At 40.9% G+C, this 17,677-nt stretch overlaps 2 protein-coding genes across 3 annotated transcripts; one reads left to right on the top strand and one right to left on the bottom strand.

Annotated features, from left to right (window-relative positions):
• The first annotated feature begins 181 nt into the window (after nucleotides 1–181).
• Nucleotides 182–11,733, top strand: parpbp (PARP1 binding protein). 2 transcript variants are annotated; one of them, XM_063906005.1, is made up of 11 exons: nucleotides 182–248; nucleotides 571–726; nucleotides 1,426–1,662; nucleotides 1,763–1,867; nucleotides 2,540–2,710; nucleotides 2,846–3,000; nucleotides 5,829–6,012; nucleotides 6,131–6,312; nucleotides 6,983–7,064; nucleotides 10,252–10,438; nucleotides 10,964–11,733. In XM_063906005.1, exons 2-11 carry the CDS (start codon nucleotides 577–579, stop codon nucleotides 11,284–11,286), a joined length of 1,776 nt encoding a protein of 591 aa, XP_063762075.1. In that variant the 5' UTR covers nucleotides 182–248; nucleotides 571–576; the 3' UTR covers nucleotides 11,287–11,733. The 2 variants fall into 2 exon arrangements, with proteins under 2 accessions (XP_063762075.1, XP_063762074.1); XM_063906004.1 differs by having other exon boundaries at nucleotides 199–450.
• Nucleotides 11,691–13,927, bottom strand: pmch (pro-melanin-concentrating hormone). Its single transcript, XM_063906007.1, has 3 exons — nucleotides 13,622–13,927; nucleotides 12,228–12,369; nucleotides 11,691–11,900 (listed from the first exon to the last, which is right to left on the bottom strand). Exons 1-3 carry the CDS (start codon nucleotides 13,856–13,858, stop codon nucleotides 11,851–11,853), a joined length of 429 nt encoding a protein of 142 aa, XP_063762077.1. The 5' UTR covers nucleotides 13,859–13,927; the 3' UTR covers nucleotides 11,691–11,850.
• Between the last annotated feature and the right edge of the window lie 3,750 nt (nucleotides 13,928–17,677).

The following is a 17,677-nucleotide window of genomic DNA, read 5'->3' as shown; positions in this document are numbered from 1 at the left end:
TTTTCCGATTAATTTGCGTAGGTGAGCTATAACCAATATCGTACAATATATTAACATTTATTCATAATCTACCACACATTTATTAAGAATCAACGTAGTAAAGAAACACTTTATTTGGTCGAACACCTCTTGTTGCATACTTAAAGCTGATTGGTCAAGAGGTATAAAACGTCATCGGCAGTTTAAAAATTCGAAACACTGCTTGTTGTTGCGGCCGTCTGTTCTCGGAGAAATCTACAATATCAGAGGTTTGCACCCTTTAATCGACATTGTATTTCATGTTTTAAAGCCATAAACATATGATACTCTCGTTTATATTTGCGCATTTTATGGGAGCTGGCATAAATACTCATTTTGATTTTGATTTAGAAATATATTGTAAGTTGAGTTACATCGATACAATGATGCTATCGAGGCCAACGAATCTGTAGGTTTTCCTTTCAATTAAAAGTGAGTACATTCAACTCTGTATGAGAGGAAGTAGAGTAACAATATTTCACAATTCACTATATTTGTTCCATAGTTTATTAGGCACGCTTTGATGAATATTTTCCTTCACTGTTGTTTAAGGAGAAAATGGAGTCCCTAGGGGGGCGTCTGAAGGTGATGGTTAAAGTGTTCAGGAGAGAGTGCCAAAGCGTTTTACACTCTGAGAGGACCACCATTCATGGAGCTGATGGCATGCTGATGATACTGCAGCTGGCAATGGCAGAAGTTAACAAGCAGGTAACAGAGTTCATTGCTTTATATAAAACAAAATCTTTCTAATTTAATTTTTGCTTAAAGGCCTTATTCCTTAATGAGAAATGTGTGGCTAGAAAGTACAAACATGCGGACAAACAATTTACTCGCTAACATTAAAATAGTCTAAAATGTAAATATGATCATGTGAGGACGGACCAGGAATACAAAAGGTCAGCATTATTCAAGAGCACTAAATCATGTTATATCAAATAGTGCAAGTGCAAAAACCATACACAGGATGAACCCATCCCTTTTTGTACTGTGGCTACTGATAATCTTCTATGGACTAATTCAGCTTTAGGAATGAGAAGGGTCTCTTTGTTTTTCTGTGAGGCTTACACCACCTTTTCATAGAGATGTGAACCATGAAATTAAATGACATTTTAAATGTTCGAGGAATAAAACACAGTCGGTATTCCCATGTATTCTTGCTGTAAGTTATCTGGCCCTAAAGCAATGATGTAGGAGCCCAGCTCACATATCATCATCATCATGGCATGATTCAATTGAACCATCAGGCGAACTGTCATCACATCTAAAACTGATGGCATTACCACAGGTTTCCGGCTGATGACCCATTTTTGGACGATGTGAAAAGGCCCTTCTGCTTTGAACTGATTGGATCCAGGCCGTCAGTAATTATGGTTGCTGCTTTCACTGTTTTCTCTCTTCCTGTGACAGCACGGCCGAGAGTTCAAAGTGGCCCTGAGTGATGTCCTGATGGCCTGGAAACACTTATTGTTAGACAAACTTCACCTGCCACCCCCCAACTCTGCACGCATGGAGAACTATGATCTCATCCTGGAGGCATATGAATCCTTCCTGAAGCGCTCCAACACTGTGGACCTGATTGATATCCTCTCCCTGTACAAACAGATGAGATTAGTGGACTCGGACCCAGAGGAGCCTTTGAGCCCGGTGAGTGGAAATCAAACTGATGATAACTTTGGATGATCACATTAGCTACTGAGTAGATCAATTTATCTTTCTAATTACTTTTTTAAATTCTTTTGTAAAGGTTCAGCTGTTTGAGTTCTTATCGAGCAACAAGGAGGTCTTGGAGTTTCCAGACTCTGCAGTCCCGTCAACACCGTCTAGTAAAATCAGACCCTGCTGCTCACAGGTAGGCCCAGTCCTGCTTTCACACACTCATAAAAGGTGCAACTTATACAAAACACTACTTTTCACTCTGCCCTCTACCCTCATACAACGTTTTTTTTTCAATAAAATCAAATGCTTTCTCTCCAATGTCCATGTACTTTCCGAGTACTACATTTCTGCTTGGAAGACATCATGCTGTTATTGACAGGGACTCTATATCATATCACTTAGATTTATCAGCGCAATGTGAATTCAATTATCCTGCAGATGTTTAAAGCAACACAATGCCAGGCTGGACAAGAGCTTCTGTAACAGTGTCTTAGCTCCATTTCTTCTGTCACTTGTGAATTTATGAGTTTTAAGAGGAGGCTTTCTGCTGCACACTAACTCAAGTGATGTCATTTTTGGAGTTTAATACGGGCTGTCAGCTGCTGTGTTTAGTGGTTTTACCAGTTTTTATTAGTTGCGGTAAAGCTAATATCCATTGTAGGTAGTTTATGAAAACAAACTGGACTGGTCTTCGATAGATATTCGAAAATACTATAGTTTAGCCTCTTTTCCAAGACTGGTAATAGGCTAAACAGCTAGCATGGCTCTCTTAAGGCAGCAGAGCCAGATTTAAAGATATTTTATTTTATGATTGAGTTTTCTAACTAAAAATGGGAACGATGCTTTCTATCTTCATTATCAATAGGTGAAAATTGCAGTGAGAAGAGTTTTCTGCTCCTATCTGAATTTGCTTGTGAACGTCAAGAATGACATCGCCTTGGCGCTGACCCTTGACGTCCCTAGTCGTGCTCTCGGACGTCAGGCATTTACCGACGTCAAGCATGCTGCACAAAACAACAGCACCTCTCTCTTCTTGGTAAGAAACACCCACACTCAGCAGGTTTAGCAATGATGTATTCACACTTTACTTCACTTGAAACCAAAGTCATGACGCTTAAATTGGAGTAATTCTCTCTGGCTGAACATTTGGGTCTTTTTCACGTTTTTGTAGGCTGTGACATCTTTTGTGAGGGCCATCCAGCTCGGAGGCAGAGGCTACGCTCCAGCTGAGTCTGACCCACTGAGGAAACATGTCAAAGGCCTGTCTGACTTTGTTGAGTTTTTAGACAACCTGGGAGAATTACTCGGGGAGATACCCGACCCAAGGTACACAATATGCCTAATCCACGTCCAGTAGCTCCCTGTCTTTCTGATGCTTTCGAAGAAATGACTCCCTCCTTGTGACAGAAATTGGCTGGTAATGTTGGAAAGCAGAGATGTTTCCCATTCAGTACCAAAACAATATTCTTTATTCTATTTATCTGTGGTTCTACAGTGTTTTAAAGTATCTTGTTTTAGATCCAGACCAGATTAGGCAGCAACTCTGGATCGCCACAGGGCATGGAAAGTTCTAGGAAAACTCATTGGGTTATTTCTGGTGAACTGATCCTCATGCTTCAACAAGAGACCGTGAAGACGCTTAGAGTCGTTCAATCTTCTTGTCTGTGGTCCACTCGGATGCTCAGAATTTCAAACAAATGACTGTATTGTGGTTTATAATCTTCAGTGGTTTTCAATCTTTTAATTAAATCAAATATTCAAAAAAGCCTGGCTCTGTCCAACGGCAATTAAAATTCCACCTACCAGCACCTTCAAAGCTCTTTTTAATAATACGTTAAATAATGTTTCTTCGTTACGTCCAAGAACAAAAATGTAAAAACGTCATTTGGCTGTTTGACAAGTGGTTATGTGGCTATTCCTTGGCCTGACAATAAGCTCCTGGAGTCTCTGACAGTGGTCCCCGATCATAAGTCCAACGAGTTTTCCATGATTTGTTAAAACACTTGGGCAATCTAGCTAAATCTACTCAAACTGGGGACTATTTTCAGTCGCTGAATAATGTACATCTGTTGCACTTGTGAGTATTTCGAGCAGCAGAAGAGTGTATATGGGATTGAGTCTAACTGAACTAAAGACAGGGTCACCAATTCAATATTGGCTGATCTTAAACCTGCACAAAAAAATCATCACATCATTTTAATTAATGTATTGTTACAAAATGCTGTCGTTACTTTTATTGGATTCTAATAATCTAATATACACGTATTCCATTTCCAGAGAAATCACCCTCACCTGATTAGGGGAATACTGAGAGTCCAAGAAAAGTTGAGCATGTTTTGGTATCTGGCAGCAGCTCAAGAGGAATGTTCTTTGAATTGCTTACTTCTTTCTGCAATTCAAGTACAGGTTAAATTATATTTCCTAGCAGGTTGGCCAATAAAATTATTTTGAATTGAATTACATTCTGCTATGTGGGGTTCTCTGCTGCTACTAACAGTAGGAGTATTTACAGTCTGGATGACACTTTTGCACGTGAATCACACCTGTGGTCATTAAATCCATCTGTTCAGCCCTTTATTATTTCTTGCAAATCCCTGTAATGACTTCCATCTAAGCCTCTCATGATAACCCTTTGGATTGCTAAAGCATGTTCATCTTTTCCACATCAAAGCCGGTCTCTGTTAAATAACTTTTTCCCCGTTTAGAGCTCAAGGTTTGAGGATAATTCATTTCAGAAGGAGCTCCACAGATCACTCTCCACACCATTACAGATTATATTTCGATGTCAAAGCATTTGGCACCACAACAAAAGCGGTTATCAGGAGTGATTCTGTTGTTTAGTCATGTGAGGCTTGAGCATTCGAGGTGAATCTGTTAAAGGCACCCTTTGTAGCAGCCCCAGTAGCCACATTAGCTTCAACACATTGTGATGTTTGTGTAGCAGTGGATTCAACTCACGCTGCTCTTCTGAGGGTTTTCAGTTCATGCAGGCTGATGAGGCACGGATGAACTCGGCCAACATGTGTCTTTCAACAGGCAGTGCCTTTACGCTCTCAGTGGAGTACTGTATTTCCTCATACAAACACCTTCTATGGAGAGTTCAGGGCCCCTTGTTCACTGAACATCTGTTTTCCCAAATGATTCTGTTACTGAGCCCCGCTCACTCACATCAGAGCTGGGTCAGGGTGGGACCACCGCCTCTACACCTAACTACAAACTCTTCTAGCATACTTTTTCCCCCTGCATTATTTTATTTTTTTAAACATCGACAGGATTACAGGACAGATTTGACAGGTTAAACAGATAATGACAATACTAAACAGAAATGTACGCAATGCCCGATTTGGAAGAAAAAAAACACCTAAATGAAATTCAACTGATTTTAGATATAGATTTTCAAGTATATTTTGGGATTATCTATGCCTAGAATGCTCAATGCAGGTGAGATTTTCACTGTTCTACCAGTTATGTCACTACCTCATTCTGGAATTTCTGAAAAAATACACAGAAATGGTGGATGTTTGTGCCTTGTTATTTTGTAACTGTTCCAAAACGTAAATCTTCTAGCATGCTTTAGGGCACGTGCCTGTTAGAAAAGTAAAGAAGTGATATGTTTCTATGATTTTTGGACATGCAGCGCTCACCGTGTGCGAGCATGGGCGAAAATCTCTAAAACCTATAAAGAGGAAAATCCTGGAGTTTGTCTGCTGACAGTCTATCGCAGAGCGCAGTCACCGTGCCCAGTGTGACTTTAACAGGGATTTGAAGTACATTTTCGGCTTCATACTGTAACTGTTAACATTGGCAAAGCACAGTCACAGAGGAAAAAAGAGTTACTGGATGTTACCACTGAAACAATTACTCTGAAATCTTTAAGTCAGTGTCGGATTAATTGGAAGTGAAGCTGCAGTATATCTTTTTAAGGCATTCAGAGGCCTGGCTCTTCTATGCTTTCAGTTTTAGGAGAGAGTTATTCATGTTGGCAAATACTGGCTGAACTCTTGAACACTATTAATTCCATCCAGATGAAAACCTGTATGTGTGTACTGCAGAGGAATCTATTTCTTTTCAAAACAAAGGTAGGTTTTTGTCTGGACTTGCAAACCAATACGGCTCTCCCTGCATATTTTGACTGTCATTGTTTTTATTTTCAGTGTCTGTGGAGCCAGGCTGGTGGCTGCCATCAGGGCGGTGCTGGTGAAGGGACGCAGCAGTGGAGATGCAGTGTATGCTGCGGCTGAGGAGACGACAAAGGAGCTGAAGGAGAGGATTTGCCAGCTATATCAGATCCAGAAAGAGATTGCTAAGGGAAGCGGGACAGGGATCAGCCCTGCCAGGGTAATGCATAACCTCTGCTCGCAGTTTTGCCTTTTTTGGATTCCATACAATTATACAAAACCCACTTCATCTTCTCCAACAGTGTACTGATTGTGGTTGTGTTGTTCTTCCTCTTCAGCCAAAGGCGCACACAGTCAATCACTGCACTGCGTACGGTGGTCGGGACACTGTGAAGGTGCTGCTGGCTCTGTTGGATGAAGAGGCCCTGACTCCCCCGTCTCAGAACAAGGCGGACCTGCTGTCTGAGGACCAGCCCGTCCTTAGTGAAGCAGAGGGGACCTGCATCCTCAACTTGTTCAGGTTGGCACAGACGCATGCAGTGGAAACTGAGATTTCACTGACATGCCCTTTGTATTTTTGAATAGGAGCATTTTTTTTTGGTTATGGTTGTTCCCACATTGGGCATTGTCTTCCGATTCCTCACTTGCGCAGCTCCTCTGCATTCTGAGAGCACTGTCCTACATACATTTTATCTAAGCATCCTTATACCGTCTGTACACCTTAGATGGTGAATTTCAATAGGTCTTCAATGATAAATTCAGTTATTATTTTACTAGGAAAAAAACAGATGGCTTTAAATTGGATTAGACTATTTATACTACCACAGGAGTCACTCAGAGTGGGAAAGCCCCTGAAACAGCCATCAGACCAACATGAGACTGACTGTACAACGCTCCACTGAAACCATATGGAGGAAAATCCTCCCACACCACACTGGAACAATTTCTCTGGTCAAACATCTGAAATAAAAATAATAATATGAATAGCCACTGTGGTTGGTACGGGGCTACATTATGTTGGAGGTGAATGACATTGAATGGCTGATATCCAATTTGTTGGAAATCATCTCCGTCTGAAGCGAAGGAATATTTTAACATGTTGGAAATATGATTATTTAAAGAGAGAACAGTTTTTGGGACCATGTTATCTTTTTTTTCTAACTCATAAAGCTCCTGTCTTTACCCTTCAGATCCCCTGAAGTGTCAACTGGAAGCTCTCCAGAACCTCTTAAGAACAGAGTCCAGAGCCGGCTAGACCTTCTCAAGCCCAAGGTAACATGGGCCCCTTCATCCAAGAGCCCCAAATCCAAACCATCAGTTACTACAAATTGAATCAGATGTCCAAACATTGAAAATAATGTCTTTACATCCTGTAATTTCTCCCTGGTATTATATTATTTATTTTCTTAGCTGAAGCTCACATCTTAACTGACTTCCACCGTTCCCGTTTGCACAGCTGTGTTTTAGCTCTTAGTGTTGGTTTGAGGGTGCCGTTTAAATCCATGGCATAAAACGACTTATTCGTGGGGGATTCAAACCATTAACCAGTCCTGATGATGATAAGTTATCCTGTTCCGGCTCTGGTCAATTTGCTTACACTGCACAATCTAACACACTGTATATCTGATATCAATACCTCCTTCTTCCTTCCTGGCTGTAAGCTCAGCTGTTCTGTTTTTGTTCATTGATATTTTTTGAGGTCAGCGTGAGAGAATCTGTCACTATGATTATGCAGCCTTGGTTGCAAAAACAGTGTGCCGACATTTTGAGCAATTAAATCGGAGTAAAGCAAAGAGATCTATTTAATCAGAATTGAATTAGAACTTGGAACTCTTCTCAAACAGTTTAATGGTTAAAGTAACATTTAACTAGTTACCATTTTAAGGTACCGCTATACAAGTAATTCTGTTTTTATGTTATTTTATGCTACTTTACTTTATAATACTCCACGAAAAGGTCGATACTTTAATTAAAAAACTGATGCCTTTAGTAAATGTGTAACATTAGCAAAAATCTGTAGAGAAAATGGCATAATATAAATATACTGGGTTTGTGATAATTACAGTTTTTCTACAAAAGAGTATTATCTTGTTTCGTCCTGTTTTTAAAGGAGAAACAAGTTTTACACATTAAAGTCTCTATGCAGTTCTGGGTATGTGAAAAGAGTTGTATGTAAGCGGATACTATCATAACACACCTTAATGTCCAAACAATCTGTCAGATATGCTTTGCATTATGGGTAGTGTAGGCACCAGGCTTAAGTGATGTCCCCCAATGTTATAAAGGTACAATACTGAATCAGTCTATTGCTTTTTAAGGGATTTAAATCAACCTTCTTATTTCCACCACTGTATACACTCTACAATTGCTGAGTCACCCAAAAAACACTGACAAACCTGCTTTAGATTTGAAGGTAGGACTGGTCTTTTTGAAATAAAGCAGCTCCACTATGAACTCCTATTGAACATGTATGCTAAACACATTTTGTGAAATGGCTCCTTTATTTGATTGCGCTAGCAGATGTCATTTTAGCTCCCCACAATCTGGCCGCCTTCCTGTTTGAGTGCGCTGTAATGGTCCCTGGGCAGCTCACCGCTTCCTGAACTCGGTGAGCGGAAGCTTTCTGCATCAATTTCACTTTGAAGACGCCATATCAGTCGCGTAATTCGACTAGCGAGGGGAAACTTGAAAGGTTATTGTTTCCTGTTGTCTGCTGAACAACTTTATCCCAGACTTCTCCAGCGGTTTCATCATGCACTGACGTCAACTGGCACATGTAGAGATGGACAGATTTAGTTTCTACTTTTGGATTCTTTCCAAATCGTTGTCTCTGTGCCACAGACGATCCAAACACAGATATAACTATTTATTTTGTTCCTCTGTGACGTCAGTCAAGGTGTTTGTGAAAAGATCCATGCCATTATCTGGTATCAGTCTCTGATGGTGATAATATTAATGGTGCACCTGTTTTCACTTCATATACCTGCGTGTGAAGACGCTCAAAGATGGAGAAATTGCTTGCACCTGCTTTGGAAGTACATCAGGAATGTGTTGGTCAGGTGTCTCCAGCGTGGGGTCAGTCGGTGTGCGAGGTGAGGTTATTCAAGGACAGACATCTTCTGAGGAACGAGGGCTCTATGACCACATGGTGCCATGTTACGCTCCCACCTGTTGTAATTGGATTAGACTTTATCCGTCAGTCATAGTTTGGCTGTGTTCACTCTTCCATCCCCTCCCATTGTTTTAGGGACATTCCAGATATGTTTTATTAGCATGCAACCAGGGCAGCATACATTTTTAGCTCCTCTATTAAAGTGTGCCCTGTTCCTACGGTAGCTGTTGTTTTAGGTGCTCCGTTAAGAAGTTCTTTTGAAAAGCTCAAAGGCTTTGATCCCTTTGTGCTTTATGGACCCACCCAGCTTTATTCACTGTATTTTTCCCTCCAAATTTTTCCTCCCTACTGTGGCCCAGTGGCCTGAAGGGTGAAATCCTTGGATTGTGATAATCCCAAGCAGGCGTAGATCAAACAGTGGTTGTAAAGCTGTGGATCTGCGTGCCCCAGGGCCAGGATTGTAGCCTTCCGTATCATTCACTTTCTTATAACTAACTAGGCTATCCAAAGAGGCTTCTAATGAGGTGCTGCTCTGCTGCCTCAGACATGTTGTTGTGATAAGAGTGGAGGAACAGAATGTTCCTGTTTTAAGTGCTGTAGGGCTGGGCTAAATTATGAAGCATCAACCCTTTTATCAGTGAGTAAGGCAACTGAAAAAGATTTGAATGATTATTTCATAGATTCATCTATTAATTTTTGAGTTTCAGAAAAAAAACAAAAAACATTTCCACCCAAGTTTGATCAAATTACTAAAGAAAAAGAACCAGGAAACTCCATATTTAGAGGCTAAAAACAGCGTTTTCTGTAAAATGACTTTACTGTTTGATCGCTTATCAAAATATGTATTTTTGCTGAATCAATTTATTATTTTTTTATTCATTGTTGCAGCCTTTATGTGGCCTTTTATTTTTGTCTTGCATATATATAAGTTTTTATTTATTTTGTTTGCCTCATCCTCTATTTGAAAATACCTGTTCTTGTAATTTAGAGTACTTTTTGTGTTTCAGAACAAGAAAATAAATGATTAACAACCATGTTACCAATAACATTTCTGTTTTAAGGTGAAATCTGTTTACAACTTCTATGGGTTGCCATGAACTTCAGCACAGATAATCAAGGTTCCTGGAGGATGACTTTCAAGGGCTTTGGGGATCCCCTGCCATTTTAATTCAGTTAGACATACTTAAAGAAAGCGGTGTGTTCAAGGATGCTTTTTAGTTTCAAACACCAATATAAAAGCCGGAAATCAGGGACAATTAGGGCCAGCTGCATTGAGTCATTGATAATGATCGTCAACTGTGTGACAATATATATGATGGACTAACAGGTTTCTTTCTGTTCATCCAGCCCAAAGAGGGAGTCATTCGATCCCAGTTTGCATGCACATACAAGGATGAAGAACTGCCACTCAACCGTGTGCTGGAGTTCCCCAGCAGCAGCCAGATGCCCACCTGTGTGCACCCGGCACCCAAACCCAAAAACATCCCCCCTGTGGACGAGGAGTGCAGCTCTGATGTGGAGGACAAAACCAAAGGTACAAACTGAAGCTTAAGCTCCTCAAATCCTACAGTTACTTTCTGTGCTCCACTACATGCTGAGAAAAGCTTAAAATGTCAACACAAGCGGTGCAGCGTTCCCTTTCTGCTGGGATAGATTTCTGTTTCCTCTGACGCACACAGCTGGATGAAGGCCCAGGCACGCCTTCTCAGCTCCAGCCTTGAACCTTTCACAGCCCCGGCCCTGGGACTGGTACTTACCATTACCCATTAAACGAATCCCCATTCTATAAAACCGGTTCACACCCACAACTGTAGTAAAAGGCACACACATACACACACTCGCAGACTTTTTGCCCATTTCCCCTTCTGTCTTTTGTTCCGTGGGAATTCAGGCTCCGCTCCATCGAGTTGCATGACAAATGTTAAATTTCAGCCCCACAGAATAAACACACCGCCTGCCTCCACTAACGGCTAACGTCAGCAATTTCGTCACAGCATTTTCCTCGTTTTTTCTCTACCAGGTTGTCACACTTGCTTTTGCTTTCTTTCAATCTTTCCAGCCAAGTCCACATCTGAATGCCTGAATAAAGAGCAGAGCAGTGTGCAGCGGGGGGCTGCTCTCGGGCCAAGAAGTGGAAATGCCCAAAAAAGAGTTGCAGGCCTGGGCATTAAAAAGAAAACTGGCACTCGGGCACAAGGAAAGGGCAACAAGAGGAAGCAGGTGGATTCGGACCAACATGAAGGATCGGAGAACGAGCCCCCAGAGAAGAAGCAGCTCACTGGTGTCTCACTCAAAATGCCTGGCAAGAATGTCAGCAAGGTCTTCAGTAAGAAGAAGCTGATAGCTGGACAGGGAAAACTAACAAGCTTCTTCAGGGTCTAATGAATCATTTTTAATAGTTTTATGATGCAGCTAAATGTTTTTCAGTGTGTGAATGTTCCAATTATGGCTGCAACTTATCATTACTTTCAGTCTCAGTTGATCTGGTGACTGTTGTTTTAATGAATGTTTGTTTACTTGCTGAAAGATAGATGACTGTATGCTAAACTTTGTATTTTTTGTTGAAAAGTCAGAGATGAATTTCCTATGCTACTCATGGTGTCCTCACCATTTTACCCATAAAACATGAAACATGTGGGTGGGCTTAATGTGAATATATCAGTTTGATAGCAGATCATTGTTAACTTGGCCAGTACATTTTCTTTCATCAAGAATAGTCCTACTTGAAATATTTAATCACTAGTTGTACAGTTTATTTAACTTGTTCCTCAGCGAAATCAAGTGTGTAAGATGCAGGCTTTCACTTTAATAAACTTTTATTTTGTTTTACATGTTTGTGAGCTCTCATTTTCAACAAGGGGATGTATTTCAGTTTAATACATGAGGAAGAATTTTACAGCACTTTCAGTGCCAGAAGGCAGGTTGGGGGGGGGGGGGGGAGACCTTTTATGCTTCCCAGCAGGGTCGGTACACTCTTCCTATCATACATCGCAGAACTAGAAGTAAAAAGAAAAGAAAGTTAGAACATGGCATTTTTAAAATATTTTCTAAACCTTGATTTTGATTTCATGTGTTCCACAAAGTGCAATGAGAAAAAAACTAAAACAATGAGACAACCATTATCACCTAACGAAACGGAATACAAAAAAAATACATTTAAAATTGGACAAATATTTGTAATTTAAAATATCCAAATGACCGTAAGGATAATGTAAAATGGGTCCTAAAATGCACATTTCTGAACATAGCAGATATGAAGGGCACAACTCTTCTAAATCTTTTCTTCACAATAATACAAAATCATGGGTTTGGCAGGTACTTACTGTCAAGGTCAGTGTTTCGGCGGTCAATTTTCAAAGTGTGTTCAGCGGGAGTGCGACTCACGCTTCGGTCTGTGAGCAGAGGAAAGCTGCGGGCAAAGGCCGGGTTCAGACCACGAATACTTTGTCCTTTCAGCCCCATGTCCTGAAACCAAGCAATGATCAGTGATTACATGTGACACTTCAAGACCACACACATTTCTGCACTGCAGGATATGCACTCTGGATCATCACATTTGCAGCAACAACTTTTAAAGATGGTCTTTTTACTTGCAGGAAGCACAGGTGTTGGATCTGCCTTAACCAGCTGATCCAAGCCACAGGAACCCCAAATGGAAGAAATGTGTTCCCCCATTTTTTATTTTATCAGAGTGGACCGTTTCTTCCACCCAGATGGCTTTGTTCTCTCCAACATGGCTGCCTGTTCCCCATTACCGCAGAGATAACCACCATGTTCATGACACACAGGAGATGCAACCGCCAGATAAACTCTTAACACATCGCAGCCAAGTGTTTGAGGGAGCACTGATATATCATCATTCTTCCCACTGTGATTCCAATAAATCTTTATAGGCTTGTGATCATTTGACCTTTCTCAGCTTTACCGGTTTTCCAGTGCTGCTGTAAAAGTTTTTTATAACAGTGTATGAAATATTGACTTAACAGTAGACATGGGGATGGCAACCCATTGAAAGGGTCAAATGTTCAGTCGGAGGATGGAGATAATCTGCTCTCTGTTGTTTTGAACTACTATTAACTGCGGTTGTATATGGAAAGAAATCTCATACCATAAATAGTTATGATGCTTGACTGTTTTGGTGGAGTTCAGTGGGTGCAAACTGAGACTAGCTAGATTCAGTACATTTAGTTGGAATAAATGAACCAATAGCATGACAATTAGCTGGTCAATTTAGACTGGATTTGAAGTTGAGATAATAGATTATAAGGGGTTGGTTCATTCAAACACCACAAGAAAAGATGCCGATGGCATTAAAAAATGATAACTTCTCCATCCATAAAGCAAACGTCCACACAACTATATGTTCTGTGTGTTTTTAATGCCATATGAAGCATTAGTAGGGGTTTATCAACAACTAATAAAGATAATTGCTTAATACTCATATAGCCATTCTGCTTCCTAGATAAACTTCTGAAGCGTATGTGAATTAAAACACACCAACTTGTGTTGGTGGAATTACTTAGCAATATAAATGATAAGGTTGGAAAGGTAGCTTTGTAACTGCAAACTGATACTAAACATTTCCAGGTTGCATTTGTAAGTTGATTACTTTTTAGAATTGTGTATCTTAAATTTGAAAGTTTGTATTTAATGCATGAACGAAGCATTTTGTTAACAACCTCAAACTTGAAATCATGCAATGCAGTGTGACACTTACAGAGATGATGATGATTTTAGGACTCCCGTCTTCATCCCTCATGTTGGTGTCCAGCACAAGATTCCGTCTGTAGGCAGGGGGAACAAAGGCGGGCTCAGTCAGGGGTTCGTCCTCCAGGAAAAAGCCATCCTGCTCCAATCCTCCGTCTTCTACTTTAGCTGCAGGCATAGCTACAGTGACATAGTGGCTGCTCAGCTCTGAGAACAGCACCAGGGTGTACAGGAGAGAGTAGATCATGGTATCTACAGTGTTTAGTTTTGCCGTCTTTGACTGATCTTCTCTCACCTGACGAGTGGTGAAACTGGGCTCACAGGCGTCTTATATTTTCAGGGAGAGGGTTGTTTGCTTACAATTATAACTGTGAAGTGTCAGAAAGTATCATGTCACCTGCAGAGGTGCATCCGTCTTAAAAGCCGAAGGTCACAGGAAGATTAAAGGTCATGTCATTTCATTGATCGGTGTTCCTTCATGGAGAAGAAGGTGAATGGCTCTATTTTAGAGATGTGTTGAATTCAAATGGATAATGCTGGTGAAACATGGAGGGCTGTACTTTTCAAAAGATCACAGAGCAGCGTCAAGAAGGCTCAAGCAGGTCAAAGGGCAGGAAATAATTATCAAGCTTTTTTTATCAGAATCCGCATGCTGAAATGAACCCAGCAGGTGAGAGGACAAAGTCATTTTCTCTGAATGGCATCAGTGGTTGTGTAATGGCTTAGAAAGACCCTACAATGAATCATCTACAAAGGTCATATGAATGAAAGTCTCCAAACTTTAGCCACTGCTGAGACCAAAGATGACTTACTAATCCAATAAAAGAAAATACATTTGAAAGGACACTTTAGGAATTGCCAACTGGGAGTCAGAGTTAGCATGCTAACATGCTAAACTGCACTGGTGGGTTTCCATTAGCTTGGATAAAGCTGATGGAAACCCCCCAAAAAAGCAATGCTGCACCATCCAGTGGAAATATGGGGGGGGGGGGGGGGGGGATTTTTCTCCTTTTAAGTACCACTTGTTTTTGTTCAGATTAAACCAACAAGATATGTTTATTGGAGAGCTTCGAGATACTATAAGTGATGGTTGAAGCCTTATATTTAGTTTACATGTGAGAGTTATCAATCTTCTCATCTAACTCTCGACAAGAATGCAAATAAACATATATCCCAAATGTGTAACTATTCATTTAAATAAGAATTTGATACGCTTCAGCTCTGTAATCAAGCCTTGGGAGCGTTTGATCGACAAGCTCCCACACCATCACCAGCTAACGATATTAAGGCGGAGGCAAGCAGAAACCAAAGGGCCTTAATGTTGACATAGGTTTTCGCGGCTCAAAAGGCTTACCTTATTAACATCACAGGAGCCGTAGCACAGGGGATGGAGAGCCGGGGCATGAATAATAGCTATTGAACTCAGCTGAAGTGATTTTACTTGGAGCGGTCAGCCTTTATTTTGTAAGTATTATTGTTGGAGGGCAAGGACATCTACTGAAGAACTGAACTGACTCCACAGGGGCATGGCCGTTCCAGAGAAGCACAACTGAACTTGTGAGCTTTATGCTCTGTTGTTGTAACCTTTTTTCGCTCTTTCTCTCGTTCTGATAATCTCTCCTCCCATTTTCCCATATTTCTCCTGATATAGGCTGCATTAACATACTGATATGGACAGCAGACAAATCAATGCCTCCAAATCCAAAGCCTCTTGGCTCATCTTCCTTTGCACTCTCTGGGAAGATTCAGTGAACTTTGAGCTGTGGTGAAGGACATAATCTGGTAACTGTGATTTCTCCCTGGTCTGGATTTTCTTAGAAACCATTACCATAATTCTTTAACAAAGAACATTAGCAAAAAAGCCAAGAGTCAAATAATCTTATGAGCACCAGATGTGAAATCGGTGGGTATCCAGAAACATTATTTTCTAAATCTTTGTTTCCACAACAAAGCCCACAGAATCTTTAACATGTGCCAGTAAAGTGTATTTAACTACTGACTGCGCTGTCTCTTATTCATATTTGGTCTTGTTTGTATGCTGTGGTAATTTGGTCCAGATTGGATTCAGCATCGTACATGGTTTAAATTTTGAATTTGAAGAAAGCTGCAGGGTAGTTTTTTTTTTGGCTGCTTGCATCACCTGTCAGTTGCCAGTGCTGTGTTTTATTCGCACCACCTACAGCTTTTATGCATCAAGAGACCTATGACATCAGTAGCAGCATTATTTTATAATGATCAGGGGAAACGCATACGTTTCTCTGCCTGTATTGACATACTGCCTTTTATCACAGACCCTCGTCTTCTGATAGGAAATATAAAACAGTGGCGCAGCAGAGGGAAATGTGATGCCCTGGTGTTCCATGCATGATGTCTGATATCTGTGTGTTACTGCTGAGGAGACTTGAGTTGTGCCAGAGGCCAGCGTGCTGCATTCAGCAGAGATGCGGGTGCAAACAGAGGGGACCACATTTTGGGCAGGTTTTTTTTTTTGTTGCCCAGAGAACAGGCCATGGTTTCCTGGAACAATGCAGCTGATGAGAGTCCCTCCAAGGAAAATAAGGCTCTGACATCATGGGTTCTTAAAGCACACAGCTGAGCCAACACTCGCTCCTGCTATAATCAAGCCTCAGTGAATTTCCACTGTCGACTGAAATTGAGAAAGAGGAAGAATCTCCTCCAATGGCTTAGACTCACACTTTTTTTTCTTTCACAGAAGCTTTTAACAAAGTCCTCACATCCCGTTGTGGCACGAGGCTCAAGGTGCACTTGTTGGACTCAATGTGTATCTGTTTCCTTTTACATCTGGCCCCGGCTCACATTAACAATAAAATCTATCACAGGGCTACATGTAAATTTGTAATGATCCACTCATCACAAGCCAACGCTGGAAGCTAGTCTTCAGATTTGAGAGTTTTTGTGAAGAAACAAATGCTGAGTTGGCAAATCGAGTAGCATAAGTTAAACGTGAAATCGTGTGTGTTTTATTGGAAAAAAAAATTAATGGTTGAAGACTGATGAAGCCTTACAACCACTTTTCCTGTAAAACAACCAGTAGAATAAGTAGTCAAATTGGTGAGTGTAGTAAAACACACCACAAGGTCATTCAAAAGACAATTGTGTGCTTAAGATGAGGAGTTGAAGAGTGTGGGGAGATTGTGTTTCACAGCTTGGTCCAAAATCTGTGTCCTCAGATGCACTGTATCCTGAGTGTACGCTGATCAATGGGAAAACGATTGTTTTTTTCGTAGTGGCTTTGAGGTTCTTAAAACATCTTTGCATTGCACTTATTGAGTCACCATGTAATCCAAAATTAGCACATATAAGAGGATAAACAGAGCATGTTTAAGGCATTCTGGGGTTTGTATTTTATTATAATTACAACTGGATGATACTGAAACATCCGTATTATATTTTGGCTTATTTGTGATGGCTTGGTTACTCGCCACTGGACAGGACTCTCTGCACACATTTTCTCTCAGATTTATTTGAACTCTAAATCTTGCAAGCTTGCAGCCTGCAATTGGACCATTAGGGTGAGATAATTGATTCTGTATTAGTCATAGAGACGGATGAAATAACATCCAGGATGGCCGGGACCTCGCCAACCTCCCTGCTGCTGTTCCACATTTTGATATCCGCCGTCTGCTGTGCACCGGCCAAAGAGATAATTTATCAGGGTTTTATTGTTGTCCAACATTCATCCGTTGAGAAGAATGCTGACAGTGAGCGAGTTAGAGCTCGGTACTGTCACTGCGAGCATCCTCCAAAGAGCTGAACATGCAGCTCCGGCCTCAGGGAGCACCACGCCCCGCTGTGTTTGCTTTGGCAGACCACGCCACCTCTTAGGAAGTATCACTTTTGTCATTCAGCACACACTCAGTTTCACAGTGCAAGATGCAAAGAGATTCAGCTTGAGTTACGGCTTCATATGGCCAAAATATCTTATAAGATTTGCACATGCTTAAGAGGAAAACCTCAGTTTTGGGATGATCACAAAGGTTGTAGAGTTTACCAGTATGATGTTCAAAAAATGTACCTTTAGAGCAAGGAATTTTGACTTGCTTTG

The sequence above is a fragment of the Eleginops maclovinus genome, chromosome 17 (genome assembly GCF_036324505.1).
Source record: "Eleginops maclovinus isolate JMC-PN-2008 ecotype Puerto Natales chromosome 17, JC_Emac_rtc_rv5, whole genome shotgun sequence".
In the NCBI taxonomy this organism is placed as follows: domain Eukaryota; kingdom Metazoa; phylum Chordata; class Actinopteri; order Perciformes; family Eleginopidae; genus Eleginops; species Eleginops maclovinus.
This window is presented reverse-complemented; position numbering and strand designations above follow the sequence as displayed.

Bases quoted from the DNA above. Each gene is read 5' to 3' on its own strand.
- pmch (XM_063906007.1), bottom strand. From the start codon at position 13,858: ATGATCTACTCTCTCCTGTACACCCTGGTGCTGTTCTCAGAGCTGAGC. The intron at 12,370-13,621 runs GTAAGTGTCACA...GCTTGGTTTCAG, and splicing joins CTAAAATCATCATCATCTCT to GACATGGGGCTGAAAGGACA. The intron at 11,901-12,227 runs GTAAGTACCTGC...TTTTACTTCTAG, and splicing joins CCGAAACACTGACCTTGACA to TTCTGCGATGTATGATAGGA.
- parpbp (XM_063906005.1), top strand. From the start codon at position 577: ATGGAGTCCCTAGGGGGGCGTCTGAAGGTGATGGTTAAAGTGTTCAGG. The intron at 2,711-2,845 runs GTAAGAAACACC...ACGTTTTTGTAG, and splicing joins ACAGCACCTCTCTCTTCTTG to GCTGTGACATCTTTTGTGAG. The intron at 3,001-5,828 runs GTACACAATATG...TTTTATTTTCAG, and splicing joins GGGGAGATACCCGACCCAAG to TGTCTGTGGAGCCAGGCTGG.